This window comes from Artemia sp. Qi Xiang Cuo, chromosome 6, assembly GCF_049724085.1.
Source record: "Artemia sp. Qi Xiang Cuo chromosome 6, ASM4972408v1, whole genome shotgun sequence".
Lineage (NCBI taxonomy): Eukaryota > Metazoa > Arthropoda > Branchiopoda > Anostraca > Artemiidae > Artemia > Artemia sp. Qi Xiang Cuo.
In genome coordinates, this window is record NC_142799.1 from 51485794 (window position 1) to 51507655 (window position 21862).

General features: G+C 34.6%; 1 protein-coding gene across 2 annotated transcripts in view; it reads right to left on the bottom strand.

Annotated features, from left to right (window-relative positions):
* Positions 1-16279, bottom strand: part of LOC148951351 (chloride channel protein 2-like) — a 128008-nt gene extending 111729 nt beyond the window's left edge. Inside the window, exons 1-4 of one of the 2 annotated variants that reach the window (XM_089090247.1) lie at positions 16151-16279; positions 9780-10050; positions 5400-5525; positions 1673-1806 (exon numbers count right to left, since the gene is read on the bottom strand). In XM_089090247.1, the coding sequence (XP_088946373.1) occupies positions 1673-1806; positions 5400-5525; positions 9780-10050; positions 16151-16171 (552 nt within the window). In that variant the 5' untranslated portion in view covers positions 16172-16279. Of the gene's footprint in view, positions 1-1672; positions 1807-5399; positions 5526-9779; positions 10051-13052; positions 13151-16150 lie in introns of those variants that run through there. The other variant, XM_089090246.1, reaches the window with a different exon arrangement.
* Between the last annotated feature and the right edge of the window lie 5583 nt (positions 16280-21862).

Genomic DNA, 21862 nt, shown 5'->3' on the forward strand with positions numbered 1-21862 from the left:
AGTTTCAAAAAAGCCTGAAAAAAATTGGCTTTTTTTGGAAACCAGTTTTCAGGGGGCCCATATCCCTAAACCACGGTTAATTTTGCACACTGGGGCCCAATATGCTAAGAAATTCATAATTATAAGTTGCAAGCTTTAGAAAAAAGTTTATTTGTGTTGGGGGGGGGGCTGGGCTTCTTCCCAATTTTTTTTTTTTTTTTTTTTTTGTATAGTAGGTTTCATTTTGTGGATGTAATTTCAAACTGATCGAGATATATTGTTTCTAACTAATTTCTATCTCCCTGACCCTTCGCGTCCCAGTAAATATATGTGCTCATCTTGGCCCAGAGAACGATCTGTGACAGTTTTGAGCCATTCAGAAACCCGACTTCAAACAAGCACTCTTTTTTTCCGCTATTAAAGCTGTCTGTAAACAATTGACGATTTACATAATCTTTTACCCTTGCCCTTGGGGTTTGAGGCTTATATCAATGAGCAGTATTTTTTTGAGGTTTTGACAATTTTAGGCTAAATGGCTATCCCAAATTTTGATCTGATATCATTGGAGGCTATGGGGGGGGGGATGAATAGCAAAATGGACTCTAAGCGGCTGAGACTCTAAGCGGGATCATAGAAATTCATAGACTATTTGAATTACCCTTATTCCATGACTATGTATTTTAGTTCCACCCTAGGATGGATGGATGATGGACTATCTAATCAACAAGTGTCATTGCACTTGTTGATAAATAGTCTATCATCCACCCAAGGGAGATGATCGACCCCCAATCATTTCTTATCCATATTAGAACATTGGAATTTTTAATTTCCAATCAAATGAGCTTCTTCCAAATTTTCTATGACTAGTACTTCCATAAGAAATGGCAAAGAAAAAAAAATAAGGGAGGTATCTTTCTTTACTTAGGCATCTCTATAAAGCCTTTTCTTATATAAACGTAAAAATGCATGTTCAAGCTTGTATGTTTGCCTTTTTCAAAGGTATTATTTCAGTTAACGTTACTGATTTTACTTAATAAAACTTTTTTTGTAAAGTAAAAGAAATAATGAAACAGAAATGATAAAAGTTCCTTTTGAATTGTACTGCAGATAAATTTCTTATCAAATAGCAAAATGAGTGGCATTATTCGGCTGCAAAATTCAATTGCCGGTATGTTACACATTATAAACTTTACAGGAAGGTAAAATAAAGTAATAAATCTGATGTTAGTTCCTCATTTTTTTGAAGAAGAAGAGTTTTTTGCAAGAAGGTTTACTATCTACCCTTAAAAATCAGATAAAAATATTTTTATTTCAAAACTTTAATATTACAGCTATTCCTGCGTTTTAGAAAAGAAGTAAAAAACATTTTGAATAAAATGCTTAAAAGACCTTATTGGGTCTTCTTAAACGAGACCCAATAAGGAAACAGGAACAGCGATTATGTCATACGATAGAGCATATTTCGTTTCATAGGATGGGTTATAAATACGCCCTTAACAATCAGTGTCAAATAACTTCTTTGGAATTACCGCGTTCAAACTTTCAAAATCTTTTAGATTCCATTAAAACTTGACGCACACAATATTATTTTTCTCTAATTACAATATTTATTTTTAAAACTACAACCATACAAATAAATATGCAACAAAAAGTTTTGACATATACTGAAAACGCATTGGACTATACAACTTACTTCTTTTCCGATTGGCATTCCTGCTCCAAGAGTTGCAGTCAATCCGACACATTTTGCAACAAGGGTTCTAAATGACAAGTATTCTTTCAGAATTATTCCCCGAAGAATAGTTCTCATTTCAGGCATTCCAGACCCTGAAAGAAACGTATGCCCACAATTTCAAAGCTGTAGTCAAGGAAACAATAAAATTTACCCTCCCGCCTCCAACAAAAGAATACTCACGCACAAGATATTGGTGTCCAAAGTTTATTGGCTAAGGTTGAATCTTTTTTTTTATAATAATGTTTTAAAATAATTAAACAATAATGTAAACCAAATTCACAATGTGGAGCCGGTTAACTTTTGCAGTAAAAGCTGAGAACAATTGGACAAACAAGCCTTGTAGAATCAGACGTAATTGGAAAATAGGAGTAGCCTGCTGAAATGCCTCGGTTAATGTACCAACTAGAATTTTGTTAATGAACGCAATGAAAGTGTTCAATCTCTATTACTTTTAAGTAGTGGAAGGTTGATCAAACAGTTTTTTTTGTAACGAACTGTTTGTTCGTTACCACGTAACGTGGTAACGAAAGTAAGGAGCGACCCGGCTCAATAGTAACCAAAACTAAAAAAAAAGAATCTTGATGCCAATAGATATGTCAAATAAATCAGATTTTTATGCTGATTTCAAATATATAAGTTTCATCAAGTTTAGTCTAACCCATGAAAAGTTATGAGCCTGAAAAAATTTGCCTTATTTTCGAAAAAAAGGGGGAAACACCCCCTAAAAGTCATAGGACTTTAATGAAAATTACTCAATCGGATTCAACGTATCAGAGAGCCCTACTGTAGAAATTTCATGCTCCTATCTGCAAAAATGTGGACTTTTGTATTTTTTGTCAAAAGAAAGATCACGGATGTGTTTTTATTTAGTTTTTTTTTCTTTTTTATTTCCCCAGGGGTGATAGTATCGTTCCAGTAGTCCTAGAATATTGTAAGAGGGCTCATTTGAACGGAAATTAAAAGTTCTAGTGCCCTTTTTAAGTGACCAAAAAATTTGGAGGGCAACTTGGCCCCCTCCCACGCTCATTTTTTTCCCGAAGTCACCCAATTAAAATTTTGAGATAGCCATTTTGTTCAGCATAGACGAAAGTTTAATAAAAATGTCTTTTAGGATGACCTAACCCCCCACAGTTTCCAGGGGAAGGGCTGCAAGTTACGAACTTTGCCCATTGTTTACATATAGTATTGGTTATTGGTAAGTATACAGACATTTTAATTTGACAAGTTAATTTGTAAATTACGTCAGAACCAAATTTAGAGAAAGCCATTTAGCAAAAGAAAAGTAAAATTAGTGTACAAATTTTGTTTTACTTATTCAATCACGGTGAGCCAAAATAAAAGCTGCATTAATTAAAAAACGTAAGGAGTGACATTAAAACTTAAAACGAACAGAAATTATTCCGTATATGAAAGGGGCTGTCCCCTCCTCAACGCCTCGCTCTTTACGCTAAATTTTGACTTTCTCACAACTCTATTTTTTTAAACAATAAATAAACTTTAGCGTAAAGAGCGAGGCGTTGAGGAGGGAACAACCCCTTTCATAAACGGAATAATTTCTGTTCGTTTTAAAGTTTAATGTCGCTCCTTACTTTCAGTTTAAAAAACTTGTTTTTTTTATTTTATACCATTAAAAAATGATTTTCTCCTATTAGCACTAAAACCTTCAAATATTCAGTTTTTAATTTTGCATAATAAAATGAAATTGGTCAGTTTTCAGTGCTCAGGAAAACTAAGTCTGAAAAGCAACCCATATTATTTGTGAATAATCATTTTATTATTGACTAAACTCTAACTGAGTTTATTTGATTGAAATAATCTGGCATGACTAGGGATTTCTAAGAATTTCTTTCATAGCCAAAGACAACACAGAAGGTACATGCATTTTTGACACGAAAACTAATACAGTGCTACTGTACATTGTTGAAAATAAAGGTGTCTAAATTCTATGAAACAGAAGAAAAAAGAGGAAATTCTAGTTTTTCGAAAAAACATTTACAAGAAAATTATACCATTAGATTACATTTCCCCTAAGCGGTGTCACTTTTAACCATCTTTTTTAAGGACAAAGGGTAGGGGGTGTTTTATTTGGTCTAAAACCTCTTTTTACCCTATAGCTCCTTTTTTGCATTTTTTTTTACTGTTTTCTTCTAACTTGAGTCTTTTTTTGCTGTTCTTATGAATTAATGTCCCCTCCTCACTTTGCGCACGTGACTCAAAGGTCTATTTGTAATTTTTTGGATATTTTAGCCAGCTTGGACCGGAATAATTAATATGCCCTTGCTAATCCCCAAATGCCTAATTGAAAGGCTCGGTGTGAAATTTAAACAATTGCAGACTCTTAATGAAGGACAAATTTTTAAAAAGTAAAGTACATTGAACTCAATTTAAGTATATCAACTAGGCATTGGATCAGTAAAGGTATACAAATGTGACCAGAATAAAACTGATAAAAATACACTCATCATAATTTGACCCAAAATGCTGAGCAGAAAACCAAAGCAGCAGTAGTTTGGAATTTTGAATGACAATAAGGTTTGAAGGAAAAATTCAATCATTAATCATAGTAAACGAAAAAAAATGTTTTTGGGGGTATTAAGGAAAGTGGCTAAAGTAGAAACTTTGAATAGGACGGTACAGAAAAGAAGTGTTCAGCAGTAGAACGTCAGGTTGCTCAGACCCACAACGAGTTTGTATTTATAAAACAAGTAGCTTGCTATGTTTTTCTATATCTTCGTTCACAGACAGTACGTCAACAAGGCAGTACACTTTCGAGTCGTGCCCCCGTAATTCGAATTTCGCCTATTTTATCATTTTCAGAATTCTTATCCCCCACCCTTCGAAAAAAATCCAGCTTAAGTTCCAATTATGTACATAAGAAATGTGAATGTATTGTACAAATTTATCAATCATAAATTCGAGTTCCTGATGAAAATATGATAAATCCTGGGTTTTAACAAATCCCTAAAATTTTCCCATTCTACCTTTCAAGTCATTCCCATCTTACCTTACCAGAAAAGAACCACATAGTAGCCTAAAGACCTTATAGTCGGCAAAAACATTCAAAAATTTCTTAAAGTTGTCACAACATTTTTAAAGTATAGATACTATCTTATGATAAAAAATAATAAAATAAAAAAAAAGAATCTCGACGTCGGCGTTTGAGAATATTTACTTTGTCAAAACAATATTTATTTTTGAAGTGGGCCGCTTTATGGATTCTTAAAACTAGACATATTTGAGTACCCTCTAATGGTAAGTCCTAACACCAAATAATGATAATAAAATTAAATACAGGATATTCAACTAATTTGGTTATATGCAGTTCAAAAACCAAAGCCGAATAAATCATTCCTGACAACTAGATGGCAGTATTTTATGTTTATAAAGGCTACTATAAATGTACAGAAGAGTGAAAAACAAAAATAGGTTCATGGTTTACTATTTGTTATTAATGAAGATTTCATTGTAGAAAGAAACTTCTTTTTTAGCCTCCAAGATAAGAAAACTAAATTTTTAAGTAAGAAGTTAAAAGCTTCAGCTATGGATACACAATATTATAGTATACTCCTTAATATTAGACGAGGAAAATAATCTTTGACAACAGTTTTAATATAACGCCTTTTGACTTACCTTACACAAGATCTTGTCATACATTTAGAGGATAAATGTACTGAAAAAAACTTACCAATCGCTTGAGGAGCAACTAAGTGAGCGAATCCTGCAGCAAAAACGACCAGTGCAACCGGCAATATCACCCAAGCAAAGAATTTGAGTTCATCGATGGATGTTAGGTCATACATTTGTATTCGCGCTGAAACACACAGTCAAAATCATCAGTTCGTTTTAATTCCATATGAACAGCATAAATAATTATAATTCTAGCAAGAATATACAAAGGAATTGTTTTTGTTTTCCATTTGTAGATCAAGTCGAATAAACAGAGGCAGAAACCTTGGCAATCCGATCGATGTCTTTATTTTAAAGCATTGTTTAATCCGATAGTCTATTTTTAGTGCAGTTGCCTATGAAAAATGAATTGTCTTCGTTAAAAAAAAAAAAAAAATATATATATATCATGTTATACATCGGCTAGTATCACGTCTGATTTGACTTCAATTTTCTTGATAATTTTGATTTGTTTCTAACTTTAGTTCAACCATGTGTTTCAACTGGGAAATTAAAGGAAAAATCAAAGGTAACATCGGAGATGCAAAGGTATCTCTGGTGCAATATTATATCGATTTTGATTTGCTACTATTACTTTCAAGTTGTGTGATTTTTTCGTTACATTCATGTTTTTCATTCAATTTTTACAGTTTTGAGTTGCTAAACTTAGCTAAAAAAGCAACAAAATAAAGTTATTTGTAACCACCAGGAATCTATATACCTATTTTCATAGGCACCGGCAAGGGGGCTATGCCCCCTCCCCTGGAAATTTGGGACTATAAAGAAATGATAAGGGAACCAAAGGAAAGAGAGCAGAATAGGGGAAAAGCATTTAAAAAATGTTTGTTGTCCCATTGTTGGTTGCCTGCCAATAGATTTTGGCCCATAAAAAGGAAAATAAAAGTTATAATTTGTAACTGAGTAACCCCTAACCAGTTTTCCACAAAAAATTTTCTATATGGTTTGGTTGGAGCAAATGAAAACAAAAAGACAAATTCTTCATAGCAATGAATGGTAAGTAAATAGCGATCCTTGTCAATAACAAAAGTGTAAGAGCCTAACTATTGATAGCATTCAGTCAACTAATCAGCTTTTTATGGTTATCTTAAATATGTATTTGTTTATTAGTAATTATTGCAGTTATTAGAACACAAGAAAGTTCGTATATTAATATAAAACTCAAGAAAAAACAAGTTAATAAGGGGCAATTTCGGTAAGAATATACCGTCAAATTTTGCTTGTATTGCAAGAGAACCCATGAGCTGATATATGAAGCCACTGTAATCAGAAACGTTTCTCCTGAACGGAATTCTGAAAATTTCTGTATTTTCCTTCTGAACGAATATGATTTTGTGTTTTATTATCATTTTTTTTTGTTTCTAGGAGTGATTGTATTTATGTATTTGTCACTTTGAAAAAGATTTAATTTTTTGCAGTTATGAAGTAAAAATATGTCAAATATACTGGCTTTTGGCATTCAAAATTTAATTAAAAATATTGAATCAAAATTTATTTGATTTTCTTATTCTTAGTTTTAATGTTTTACTTTGAGCAAAATACTTTGATAATGAATTACTTTTACAAACACTGAGTCTAAAGGCATTAAATATTTTGGAGTTTGATAAACAAGTTCAAAACTGTCGATATTGTAAAAAAACATATATCCAACGCTTCAGCATTGCTCAACAGAACTTAATGCTCGATGTTTATATCTTAGTTTTTGTAAGTAGGCTATTGTTTTGTGTATTTTTTGTAGCTACTTACTTTTTTCATTTTTAAATACTTTTAATTTAATTGAAATACTTTTTCCATTGCCTTTAGAAAACTGTTTGTCTTTAAGCTTCATTAAATAAAGAAAAATAAAACAAGTTTTTTTCAACTGAAAGTAAGGAGCAGCATTAAAACTTAAAATGAACAGAAATGATTATGTATATGAGGGGGGCTCCCCCTCCTCAACACCTTGCTCTTCAAGCTACAGTTTTTCAGCACTTTAAAAAAAGTTATTTATTGTTCTAATTAAACGACCCTTGTGTTTTAGGAATCGTTTTTAAAGAATTAGGACAAAATTTAAACTTAAGCACAAAGAGCGAGAGGTTGAAGTGGGGGTACCCCCCCCCCCCCCCTCATATGCGTAATAATTTCTGTTCGTTTTAAGTTCTATTCTTGTTCATTAATTTCAGTTCAAAAAACTTGTTTTTTTTTATTTCTGATCGTTTTTTAAATAACGCCAGGATACCTGGCTCCACCGCCGCAGAAAACTCCTCTTCCGCATAAACGTATCCTCTAGACAGATCAATCCTGGCGAAAATATACCCTGGACAATTACCCATACCATCTCCACGCGTAAAATTGAGTCGGCAAAGAGAAGGCAAGACATATAAAGGAATGTTGTACAGGAATTCTGGCAAATTCACCTAATGTAAAATTTCTTCCAAAAATTTCACGCCCTGGAAACCATCCTCTCCATTAAAAATTCCCCCAGTAAATAATTCGTCATCCCCTCCCCACCCAAAAATGTATTCATACTTTCCAACAACAAATAAAACAAAGGACGATTTTTATAACATTAAAACCTTTTCTCAGGAGCTGTAGGGGGTTATTTTATCTCCAAAGACATGGTTATTGGGCCTTTGTACTATGCTGAAGAAAAAAGCTATCTAAGAACGTTGGTCAGTCCGGTTTCGGAGAAAAGTGGCGTGGGAGGGGACCTAGTTGCCCTCCAATTTTTTGGTCACTTAAAAAGGGCACAAGAACATTTCATTTTTATTAGAATGAGCCCTACCCTGACGTTCTAGGCCCACTGAATGACTTCAACGGGGTAGTTCCCGCATTTCCGAAAATCAGACAAATTTTCTCCGGCTCGCAAATTTTGATTGGTTGACTAAACTTAATGAAACTAATATATTTGGAATCAACATAATAGGCCAATTCTGTTAATATATCTATTGGCATCAAAATTCCGTTTTTAAAAATTTTGGCTACTATTGAGCCAGGTTGCTGTAAGTAAGCTACAGTTCATTACCACGAACTGTTCGATTACCCATCAAAATCCAAACAGCATTGCCAAAAGTATTGTATTCATAAAACTTTATAGTTTCATGAAACGTAATTAAACAAATTGAAAAGGATTTACAACTAAAGTAAGGAGCAAGTTTCAAATCTGTTCCTTGCTTTCAGTTGAAAAGCTCTTTTTTTATTGATTTTCTGACTGTTTTCCAAATCCAACCCAGGCCTAACCTAAATATAAATCGAGGTACCGGTCCCTCAAATCCCTAGTCGATTGCTTTTAAAATGTGTAAATCAATAATTTTACGTTGATTAGTAAAGTTCTACGCTTAAATTTGCAATTTCAATTTTGGATAAAATTTGAATATACTTAAAAAATTGGCGATGAATAGTAATTTTTGGTAAAAAGTCCTTGTTAATATTACTGCTAAAGAATTTTGGTTGGATAAAAAGGAGGGTTCCTTGTATGGATGGAAATTCTGTGAAACTTTTGATCTTCTACATAACTGAAGTCATCACAACCTCTACAATAGAATTTTCTTATCGATAAATACATTACACATTTTTTTTTTAAATACATTGAAGTACTTCATATAAATAAAAAAAGAAAAATATTACCATTAAAAATTGCTGAACGCTAAATTCCTAGCAGTATTTGCCACCCCAAAGAAATATCATGGCGGGTTTGATGATGACCTGCCTTGGCTTTTCCACTTCTGTGCTAATAGATATGGGAATGTAACATATTAGCTGTATAAAGAAACATTTTTATTAATTCCTTCTCCTCCTTTCTCTTTCAACATTTATCTGAAGCCTCACGAAGAGTAACCAGTTTGTCCATTAAAATGTACTTTTGTAGGAATCTACCCTGACCCCACCTAAACAATGACTCATACTCCCCTCATTATAGCTGATACGCAATTACAGATCACCAAACGTAGCATAACTTCATTACAAATAAAGCGAATCAACTTGGTTGAATCCAGTACTACCACCGTGTGGCATTACTTCTTTTGCAACTGAGAAGCCTAAAATATAGTTATTAATACTTTTAAATCGATTAGCTTCTCGAGATTTTAAATTGATTGCAAATCCGTCCTCTTCGGGCTAAAGTCGTAGTTTGGTGCCCTAAACCCCCTAGACTGTCACTCAACCACCACTGCTATTTTGGTGTCTGGTCCCCCTCTCTTGAAAAATTTCTGCCGGCGCCCTTGCATATCTTCCTCAAATACATGAATTCCTTGCAAGTTTTTCAGAGGCATCTTTTACCACAAATGACACAGATTATTCTTTAGTAGTTAACAAAAATAATGTCCTCTAAAACACCGGTTCTCTGTCTAAAATCTTCACAAGATAATTTCGTCAAAAATGTCTAACTCTTATAGATTCATACCTCTATGAAGCTGGACAACAATGTAATCTTGCACAAAGCTAATGATGGCTACTATAATTCCAAGAAAAGCAAGAAAAATGGTGTCTTCTCCTATTTTTGCTAAAAGCCAACCAAAAACCCGGTCGAATCTTGCAGTCCATTTCCCTCGGTACGCTTGAAGCTCCTTTGCCCTCTCTTTTTCGGCTTTCTTTCGTTCCTTTTCAATTAGCTTGAATCTCTTCTTTTGATCTTTAGATTGTGCTATTAGGCTATCTGAATGTAAGCCGTTGATCTACAAATAAAATGAGAAGAATTACAAAATAGTGGATAGACAGATGTCATGGTTGGCCTCCTAAAAGTAACCTAGTAAAGAGCAAAACTCAGCCCATAGTAACCGAAAATTTAAAAGTGTGTTTTGAAAAAAAGCCGTCACGTGAGATAATATTGTCCTTTCATGCTGATTCAGAAATGGTAGCTTTTATTTCAGTTTATGTTAATAATGAAGGAATATTGCGAAAAAAAAAACTTGAGGATATTTCTAAAATTAGCCTGAAACCCTTTGAAATTGCTACAGGGTCAAAATAGAAAGTGCACCCTTCAGATTTTCACGGTCGAAAACCTGTTTTTTGAGGGTTTCAGCCATTTTAAAACCTAAAGGAACCATATTTTAGCCTGTAAAGCGCTGATTTGGTGTTTTTTTTTTCGTTTTTAGCGAGGCACTGGAGCATTGTAGAGTAGTAATTAAGGGCTCATTTGGAAGCTAATTATCATATCTACGTTTTTGGTCTTTATTGCTATTTTTGACGAAAACTGAAGGTTCTGGTACAAGATGGTGTAATGCACGTGGGTTTTGAAAATATCCTTCTTTCTGGGGGTCTGTCATATTTGAATGACTTTTTAGAAAGAAGTGATGGCTCTAAATATATAGTTTGTTCTTTGCTAGATTCTAGATAAGAAAACGCAGAAGGCTTTTTCCTCTATGTGATTGATATGGAAGGATGATTATCAGAAAGATTGTAACAGGAATATGTAGAAATGATGAAAATTCTGTTCTCACTCAAGAAATCCTAAAGTTTATTAATAACAATGAGATAAGCACGAGCTTTTTCACACTGAAATTTTATATCATGCTTATATACCATACGAATAACTATGTTACTCTGAAAGTCCGAAATCTGGTTAGTACTGTAGGGTACTATTCTACCGTAGAAGTTTCAAGTGCCTATCTGAAAAAATGCGAATTTTGTATTTTCTGCCAAAAATTTTGTATTTTTTTCGTGTTTATTTGTTTTTTGTGTGTGTGTTTTATTTCCATGGGTGATCGTACCGATTCAGTGGTCCTAGAATATCGTCAGAGGGTTCAATCGAAAGGAAATTTAAAGTTCTAGAGCCATTTTTAAGTGACTAGAAATTTGAGGGCAACTAGGCCACTTTTTTCTCAAAATCGTCCGATCAAAATTTTGAGATTTTGTTCAGCATAGTTGAAAGGCCGAATTAATATGCCTTTGGGGATACCATGACCCTCCCACAGAGTCATTTGCCTATTGTTTACGTATAATATTTGTTATGGGAAGCATGCATACATTTTTCGGGGGGGAGGAGGAATTTTTGCGGGTGGAATTTTCTTCGGGGATAATTTTCCATGAGGAGAGAAGTTTCCAGAGGGTGAATTTTTCAGGGGAAATTTCTCACCAGGGGATGTGTCAGAATTCCTATACGAAATTCAACCCTCCCATACCCTCCCACAGAGTCATTTGCCTATTGTTTACGTATAATATTTGTTATGGGAAGAATGCATACATTTTTCGGGGGGGAAAGGAATTTTTGCGGTTGGGATTTTCCTCGGGGATAATTTTCCATGGGGAGAGAAGTTTCCAAGGGGTGAATTTTTCAGGGGAAATTTTACACTGGTGGGATGTGTCAGAATTCCTATATGAAATTCATCTTATGTATGGCTTTCTCTTTTCCGTCTCAGTTCTATGCGTCGAGAAGTTGAGGGTAATTGTCCGGGGTAAATTTTCACCATGATCGAATTGTCTTGAGAATAAATCTTTGAGGAGGAAGGATTTTTCCGTGGAGTAGTAGCCAGATTTCCTGGCATTATTTAAAAAACGATCATAAATGAAATTAAAAAACACGTTTTTTCAACTGAAAGTAAGGAGCAACATTGAAACATAAGACGAACAGAAATTATTACGTATATGAGGGGGGCTAGTCCTCCACAACACCTAGCTCTTTACACAAAAGTTTGAGTTCTGTCCCAATCTTTTAAGAACGACTCCTGAGACACTATTGAATTTATCAAGTATTTTGGGCAATAGGTTGCATCAAGACTGGGCTGGGTAATTGTAGATAGAGAAAAGCCAAGACGGATAGTCCAAGTAATTGAGAGGCCAATGTTTACATGGCTATGGCACGGGTAAATGGCAGGAGTATGAATGACTCTTTTATTGGACACATACTTGTCAGGTTAGTTTTTGGAAAGGCATGCCTGCCTAGAGAACAATAAGAAGTTTTTTTTTCAAGTACTAAAAAACATTAGCGTAAAGAGCGATGTTTTCTGGAGGAATAACACCCTCATATACAGAACAATTTCTGTTCGTTTTAAGCTTTAATGTTGCTCCTTACTGTCAGTTGAAAAACTAGTTTTTTTTTAATTTAATGTCATCCCAAGTCGTGTTTCCGGAACTGTCTTTTCCTGTGGTAACTTTTACGAGATGAATAAATCATCTCCATCCTGATGGTTTCAAGATTACTTATATAAAATTTAAGATTACATTCCAAATACTTAGATAAAAACAGGGATATCTGCAAGGAAGGGTAGGGGGCTTTATACCCTCCCTTAGTAGATAGAAACCAATAAAAAACAGCCAGTTTTGTAATATGTCGAAACATACGCTTATTTTTTTGCAAAAGAAGTTATTTTTCAAAGACCCTCCCTTTAGTAATAAAAAACTTCGCCCTTCCTCTCACTCACGTGGGCAAATTTGTATGGGTGCCCTTGATTATGGATACTTATTTGTCAAGATGATCCAAAGAGTAAAGTTTCACCTGTAGTAGTAAGTAAAGTAAGTATGACGGCGTCAGACCCTTAAGGTCCAAACGGTGGTGCAGACCACCGTATCTTCGCCGTTCATCCAGGAAGTGATTTGGGGAGTTGGGGGCCAGCCATCCTGTGCTTTTTCACACCCTTCCTGTTTACCTATCCCAGATTTTTTCAGGTGCCCATTTAGAGCTGGGTCGACTCTGACTCAGCTTACAGTGTCACTTGTAGTGAATGCATATTTACCCTACCTTTTTACCAGTAACAGGCTCGTTCATATAATTCGATTTCATGTTAACATATGCCATTATTCGTGGTGTTAGTTGAACTGAATAGGTTTGACTTTCGAACAAAATGTTTCACTGAAGAATATTGACTATTGGCAGTAACAGAGATATGAATTAATCCCAGTAATTACAATTATGTGTAATAAATAAATTTCTTATCTTACAAAAGAAATATCAACAGAAAAAATGGAAGAAACTGTTTTATAGTCGTTAAATTTCCATTAACAAAAGAAAAAGTTTACGGCACAGGAGAGGAGGCCAAGATATCTCTCTTTTTATGCTGATTGTCTGGATAAATTTTTGATGAGGATTATTTTTTACTCCGCTTACTTGTTTGCCATTTACCGATGATTATTTTTTTTTTGAATCTATCTTTGTGAGTTTCGTGGAAAGTCGTGATAATCGTTCATTTGGCACCATTCAGATCTTAACTAGTAAAAAGTTTCAACTTCTTATGTAATTTAATAGGCTTGAACAGAACGAACAGAAAATGCTCCGTATTTGAGGGGAGTTGCCCAGGGGTGGATCCAGAGGGGGGGGCTAGTGGACTACTTTAGCGTAGTCTAAAGTAGTGTAATTTACTTAATTAACTCATATTTGCGTTAATTAATCTTGCTCCTAACGCAAGTTTATCGGATCAACCTATTTTGCACCCCGCCTTAATTTTTTTTTCGGATCAACCTATTTTGCGCCCCCCCCCCTAAAAAAATCTTGGATTAGCCCCTGGGGTTGCCCCTCCTTTACCCCTTGCTCGTTATGCTAAAGTTGTTAGAGCTTTAAAATAGCTTGTTAATCCAATTCAACAGCCGTTGTGTTTCAGTAGTCTTCTTAAAGAGTTGGGAAAAAATTCTAACTTAAGTGTAAAGAGCGAGGAGTACAACCACCCTCACATACAGAACAATTTCTGTTCTTTTTAAGTTTTAATGTTGCTCCTATTTTTCAGTTGAAAAAACTTTTTTTTAACTCCTTTTGGTTTTTCAAAATCGTGTCGGGAAATCCCCCTCCTCCTTGGAAAATCCTATCCGGAATATTTCCTGCCCATGGGAAGCACTCTCTGTGGACCCCCCCCCCCCCACCCACAGAAAATATCCCTCCCTCCGAAAAATTTCCGTATATTTCCCAATTATACTATATGTGAACAATAGCTTGCATAGCTTACAGCCATTTCCCCAGGGACTGTGGGAGGGGGGGGAGTAGATCACTCACAGATGCAAAATTCGGTGAGATTTGCGGCTTAAATTTGAAACTCGCCAGTCCAGTTTCTGAAGCTGGTGTTTATGGCTTCAGTTTCCTTTAGACTTGTGGTGCAAAATAATCAGACTCGTGCGATACGCGAGTGAGGCTGGTGGACAACATCCAGTATATTAGCAATGAATTGGATACACTATTTCACTGTCTTATTACATTTTACAAAGTAATTGCAAAACGTGGGGGGAAAGGGAATCAAAAATCCCAGCGGTAAATGGGACATCTGTTTTCTTAGTAGGCAACAATACTATTAAACTAGACGGAGGGGCACTGTTAAAAAATTTGAATACTTGAAAAGCTAATAAATAAATAGAAATTATACTGTATATTATTAAAATTTTGTATTTTTATTTTTCGAATAAAACCCTAAATTCAAAGTGAGAGTAAGTATTCAACGTGTTGTCTTTTCCTGCATCAATTTTAATAAAGAAAAATATCTTTGATTTGAAAATTCTGAAAAGTTTTGATTCAGTAATAAGATAATTTAGATATGAAAAAAAAATCCAAATTAGCTGCAGAATGATTTTTTATACAGCTATGCGGACAGACCAAATGATTCAAATCTGTATTATTTTTTTCCTTTTTTGTAACATACTGATGAATATGACACAAAAAAGAAGAAAATATAACGATTTAGCATTTCAACTCGTTTTCATTTCATTTCGACTCGGTATCATTTCATTAAGATAGGGTTTCAGGCTACTTTCCCAAGATTCCCAGAACTACATTTTCGCTATCCTAAACTTCTACAATTAACCGAATAATAATAACCCTCCCCAAATCAGCCAAAAATGGCAATTTTCTCTCACCAGGTAGGTTTTATTGCCCAAAACATGTTTAAAAATTCTTGGTTACCATGGGCCATGGTTGAACAGAAGTTTGAGTGGAAGGACATGGGGAGGACTAAAAGGATCATCAGCCTTAGCGTGATCCCTTTGTTTATATGAACCCAAAAGATTTTTAATAAAATCAGTGAATATTTTAAAAAGAAAAAAATACTTTAAACTGCGCCTTCAGCCCAATATTTAGGTTTTTCCACATAACTTGGATTCCTGCAAGATTTGCTGGTGAAACGACCAAGGGGAGTTTCAAGGTTGTCAAAGCCGTCAAAACTGAAGAAAACAGCAAAAATATTGGAAAAAATACCAAGAATTCAGGTATTCCGACAAATACAGGGACTAGAACACCTCCCTTCGTACACGTGTCAATTGGTGGAGTCCCCCCATTTCCTTTGTTTGCAGGCTCAAAACATGTAGCCCTATATAGCAGCCAAAATTGAAAAATGTTCAAGGGTTTGAAAACATATATTCTTTAACATGATTTGTCATGGAAGATTGCAAAGGGGGCCATTTCTTCAGTCATTTGGTGGAAGGAGAGGGGATTGATATCAACTTAACTACATCTGATATGAAATATTAAACATTTTATTGATGTATCTAGTTAATTTAAAATATTAGTGATATTCGAAAAGCTTAAGTTGCTTTCACAAAGTATTGCAGTTTTTTTGGCACTTCTAGAAAGTTTAACTTCCATAAGGCATCCCTAACCTAGATTCTATCTCAAACTATCTGTCTTCTTCGACATAACTATCCTACAATATTGCTTACTGTTAAAAGTATTACACATAGTAAATCCTCAATTATCATTTGAAATAGCTGAAAATACTAACTTGTTAAAATTTTCGAGATATTTTTTTTATAGAATTACTTACGCCCCAAGCGTTACCAATGAAGGGGGTCCATTTTGTCCATGGGTCCCTATGTATCCGAGCAATTGTCAAAGGGTGTTAAAAATATTTATCCAACATCACTTACATCATTCATTCCTGCGTTCATTGAAATTTAGTCCCCAAGCCCCCAAGACCTCGCAGAGTAGCCACTAACCAAATAACTGAAAGAAACTCATTTATTTAAAATTGAGTATTTTAAAGAATTTTCGCAATATTGTCGTGAATTCAAATTATTAATTCTTAAGAACCAACAACTCGCTACGTGCTAAATTTACGTTCATGATTCTTTTTTTATTTCTGAAAAAATGCACCGAGTAGAGGTATCTAAGAATATTAAGTATCTTTTATAATTCGATGTCCATCCATGCTGAGATAAACTAAGGTCGGAATCAATAACCACTTAATATATGAATTATGTTCAAAATATCAAATACTCATAGTAATTTACCTAATTTTGCAAACAAAATATCAAATAATACGATAAAGTCTAGGAAAACATGAAGTCTAACCACCTACCTTAATCGTTTATTGAGTTTATTGACCATCATACCCTGATATTGAGGGGTTTTTGATTAGGGATCTCTTGCATTCTTCTGTCATCTATCATCTAACACTAAATTCAGTCAAGTAGGCGTTCCATTTCCATCCAAACTGTGTGTAGTCTTCATCTTTTAGTCTTCTGAATGACGCTATACATTGACCTTGCCCTGGAAGGAAAAAACTTCCATAGACCAGCCCCCTCCTACTACATACGTGTTAGACATCCAATGGGCTGGTATTTTGTAATAATTTAAACGCAAAAATATTTGTTGGAAAATATTTGTATAAGGTTATATAAGGTATTAAGACATTATTCAAATGATGGGGCGGATAATTACTAAATGCTCTGCTCAGACACTAGAATGTAAACAGTATTTTAGCAGGTTTTATGACGATTTTCATGTGGCCGCGTAATATAGGTTAAACAAAAAACAAGTTTTTTTCGTATGAAAGTAAAGATAGGAAGAACACTGAAAACAAACAGAAATTACCCGATAAATGAAACATTTGAATCAAATTTTATTGCTAAAACAAAAGTGAACATTAAGCCCTTTCACCTTCGAACCCTTGTGATAACATTTTTTTTTCTTTTTTTGAAGTTTGTTACTTTCATTCAGAAGTAACGAATGTTAAAGCACTGAGAAGTCAAACCGTTGCCGCAGGCTGAGCTGGCAGTAGCCAACTTGTATACCGGGTGTTTTCTTTTATTTTTCAGTTTAAATGTTAACTTGTACTTTCATTTGAAAAACCCCTACTTTTTATTTAAATTTTGATAATTGTTGGTGTTTTTCAGGGTATTATAACCACTAGTGGAAGATGCTTTCCCCCAAGACCCCTGATTTTCATTTTAAGTCCAGCTTTTGTATTGCAATGTCCCTAGAATAAGGTTTATTTAGGCCTGTTTAATTTATTCGATAAAATAGATTATTTTAAAATTTTAGATAAGAAAATTCTTTATTTCTAAGCTCAACCTTTTTTGAAATTAATTAATTTTTTTTTATATACAAAATCAGCTTTTCAAAGAAAAGTAAACCACCCCATTAAACCAAAAATGACCAGAAATGAAATTAAATAATCTACTAAGCATAAAAATACCACAAATCATCGTCAATATCTAAATGAAACCCAAAAGGAACAGGACTTACAATACATAACCGAGTCAAACACAAAACAAGCAGAAATTAACATGAATAGGGCTGACAACCCCCATGCCTTCTCAAGACCAGAAAATAGTTGTACTTTACAGAAAAAAAACAAACGACCATCGATTGTCAGTTTAATGTACACATACTAATATTTATTTCTTAAAGTTTTAATAAATTTTTATTTATTAAAGTAAAAAAGTGCAAACATTCAAAATATATTTTGTTTTCAGTAAAGTTTAAATTATGTTCTGGTCTTGAGAAGGCATAGGGGTTGTCAGCCCTATTCTTCTTAATTTTTGCTCGTTTTGAGTTGGACTAGGTTATTTATTGTAATTTCTGTTTGTTCTGTGTTTCATTTATTTACTGATGGCGATTTGTGGTAATTTTATGTTTGAAATGTTATTTGACTTTATCTCCGCTCATTTTCGGTTTAATGGATTTCTTTACTTTTCTTTGAAAAACTTTTTTTGTGGAAAAAGTTTTTAAATTAATTTCTGTTAATTGTATGTTGGCGAAACATTTTTAGCAATTTTTAATTCTTGCACAAGTAGTAAATTGTTTAGTTGAATTTTCTACCTCCTCGAGTTGACCTAAAAAATAAAACTTAACATCATTCCCAAAAAAAACTCTGTCTACGCTCTTTGAAAACCTGGATACCCTTACACTCTTTTAATTTATTTAAACTGAAAGAGCAGAAGTAGTAATACTAGTAACCCTGAAAGTTTCAACTATATACCCCCAGTCGTTCTCGATATATTGCTGAGGTGTCTTATTTGCAACCATAAAGACAGTTTCTTTTGATATAATTTTAAAGCAATATTTAGTTTTAAAGCATAATCTGCCAGTTGCATAATTGTTGGTGGTTGATATATCCAATACCTAGAGACATAGTCACAGGTTTTGTCACCTTTCTGGAAATCTACATGCTCATAGTTCGTTTTGATTTAGGTCAAATTCGCCTAAATATTTCTTTACGGCTTCACCTTAACACTCTTATCTTGCGTAGTAGCAATAGTAGCAGTAGCCTTAGTAGCACTAGACACATAGCGCCTTTGGTTTCTTCAACATCCCCTTCAACACATGCTGAAAATTTCAACTTAATACCATCAACCGTTCCTGAAGGATTTCTGATACGTTCTATTCACAACCTGTTTAGGCATAGTATGTTGTAATTTAGCTCCATACAGTTTCAATATTTCCCAAATTTTTGCCTTAATACCCTTAGTTTTATTAGCAGCAGCAGTAGTAGGAGAAATAAACTTAATGATAGTAGCTTTAGTGGCAAAAGTAGTAGTAGAATTAGTAAACATAGTAGCAGTAGTAGTAGCACGAGGAGAAGCAGTAGCATTAGGATGCAAATATTTTCTTTTGGTTATTTCAACATCCTCCACAACAAGCCCTGTTTGTTTCAACTTCACACACATAAAATTGTTCTTAAGGTATTGTTGTTGCACCCTTTTGACAAAGTACATACTGAAGATGCTTTGTGATTTAGTTCTACTTTCCCCTCAAAATTCCTTAAAATTTCACCTTCATACCTTTTAGGTTTAGCTGTAATTGTAGTCAGAGTAGTAGTACTGATATTACTAGTAGTAGTATTAATAGTAATAGCGGTAGTATTAGTAACAGCAGTAGTATTAACGTATTACATTTTGGTCAGTTGAGCAGCCCTCTTTGTAAGTCCTGAAGGTTTAAACATAATACAATAAGCCATTGCTATGCCATTGCTGATATGTTCTTTTGATAACCTGTATTTTCAAATACTTCTTGAAATGTCATCTCATTGCTCTTAGCCTTACAAGTAGTTGCAATAAAAGTAGTAGTTGAAGTAGTAATAGCAGTAGTAAATGTAGCAGTGACAGTACTGTTAGTAGTATCGTGAACATATTGCCTTTTGGTCAGATGATCTTCCCCTTTGAGAATTCTCTGAAGGTTCCAACTTAATGCCCAAATCAATTCTTGAGATACGTTCTTTTGACAATGTACATGAACATATCGTCTTTTGATTTAGTTCTTATTGTAAATGGAGTAGTGTGGTAGTAGTAGTGGTAGCAGTAGTAGTTGTGGTAGTTTTAGTAATGCTGGTAGCATACAAATATTGCCTTTTTTATCATCGCCCTTATCATTTCCCGGAGGTTCAAATCAAGATATTCAGTCATTCCTGAGTTACACCCTTTTGACAATCTGAATGCATATAATATGTTTTGATTTAGTTCAACACTTCCCTCAACATTCTCCGAAAGGTTAATCTAAATGCCCTTCGACTTTTTGAAAAGTAAAGTTCAAACATGCATACCTTTCTCAATAGCATATAGTATATGTAGACATTGAACGAACTGCTTAATTACAGCCTTTGCCCCGAGGACTGTTGGGAGGTTGACATCCCCAAAGTCATAATTATTTGACCTTTCAACAATGTTGAAGAAAAAAAAATTCTCTTAAAATTCTGATCGAATGTGTTTGGGAATGATAGGCTTGGGGAGGGGGATGGTTGCCCTCCATTCATTTTTGGCTCTTAAAAAGGGCACTAGAACTTCCGACTGGCACTAGAACTTGCCCCTGGGCTCTGGGGGGTTGTGTCAACCCTGAAGGCATTGTTATATGCTCTTTGGATTATTGTGACCAAAATGGCTATCTCACAATTTCGATCGAGTACAGTTGGGGAAAAGAGGGTGTAAGGAAGGGAGGGGGGGGCTAGGTGCCCTCTACCACTCTAGACTCTTAACAGAGAACCAAAGCTTTATATTTCTAATCAAATGAGCCTCCTTTAATGTTCACACGACGACCCCTTCCATAAAAAACCTTATATGCCCCGGGGCATACCTTATAACCTTTATCCTCAGACCCAGGGAGGTTGTTTCAACCCTGCAAGCCTTGTTGTGTGATATTTGGACCCTTTTTTGAACACATGGCTATCTCAACTTTCTATCAGATGCTTTTGGGGAAAATAGCACGTGAGGGGGGGGGCTAGTTGCCCTCTGGCCACTTTGACTCTTAAACAGGGAACCAAAACTTCGAATTTTTAATCCAATGACCCCCCTCGAAAGCATACACGACCACCCTTTCTATAAAAATCTTATATGCCACCCGAGCATAACTTACGACCCTTGCCCTAGGGGCTCTCTGTGTGTTTGGGGGAGGGGGTATCGTTCTCAAAGACATAATTACTGGACCTTTCAACTACACTGAACAAAATAGCTATCCCAAAATTTTGATTGGATGTATTTAGAGAAATGATGGGTGTGGGGGCCTGGTTGCCCTCCAATCACTTCTGACTATCAAAAAGGGTATTAGAACTTGCAATTTCCAATTTAATGAGCCCGTTTCGAAGTTTCTACGACAACTCATCCCATAAGAAATGCCCTGGTCTGGAAAAAAATATAATATATTGTGTCTACATCGCTCTTTACTTAGGCAGCGCTATTGCGCTGCCTATGAACAGAAATTTTTTAATCATTGTTACTCTCTCTTGCCACCATCGAGAAAATTTCAGAGCATTTCAATTCATCCTGACACCATTAGGATGATTTTGAAACATTTAAAAATTCGCTTTGTTTAACAAATTGTCTCTTACAATAGCAGCACATTTTTTCTGGTTTCGGGCATGTTTACCCTCTTCCTCATGAGAGACACTGACATTTTTTTTATCTCTTTCTTTTCTTCACATCTTCCTTTGTCTATTTTTCGAAATTAAAGAGGAAGTTCTGTTCTTCTAAGTGAGTAACTTAGAATAGCTAAAACAAACAAAATTGACAGGTCACATAAGTAGAAAGGTGGCAAGTGGAACAGTGGAACATTAGAGCATTATTTTTGATTCAAGCATTTTCTGCGTTTCATACAGCTACAGTCACATTCGTTCTACCAGTAAAAGGCTTATGTGATAGGATTTCACGCCATCAATAAAAATGTCACGCGAAGGAAGAGGAAAAGGCTGAGGCTGTGGATTGTCTGCGACCTCTACTTAATGTATAGCGAAGCTGTTCGGATCAAGACCAACATTAAGTTGTTCTACTTTTTCCATTTATCCACGTTTCATCCAACCCAGAATTTACGAAACAAAATTCAGGAGGTGATAAATAGGCATGGGATGTAGTGTCTCCTTTCCTGTATCC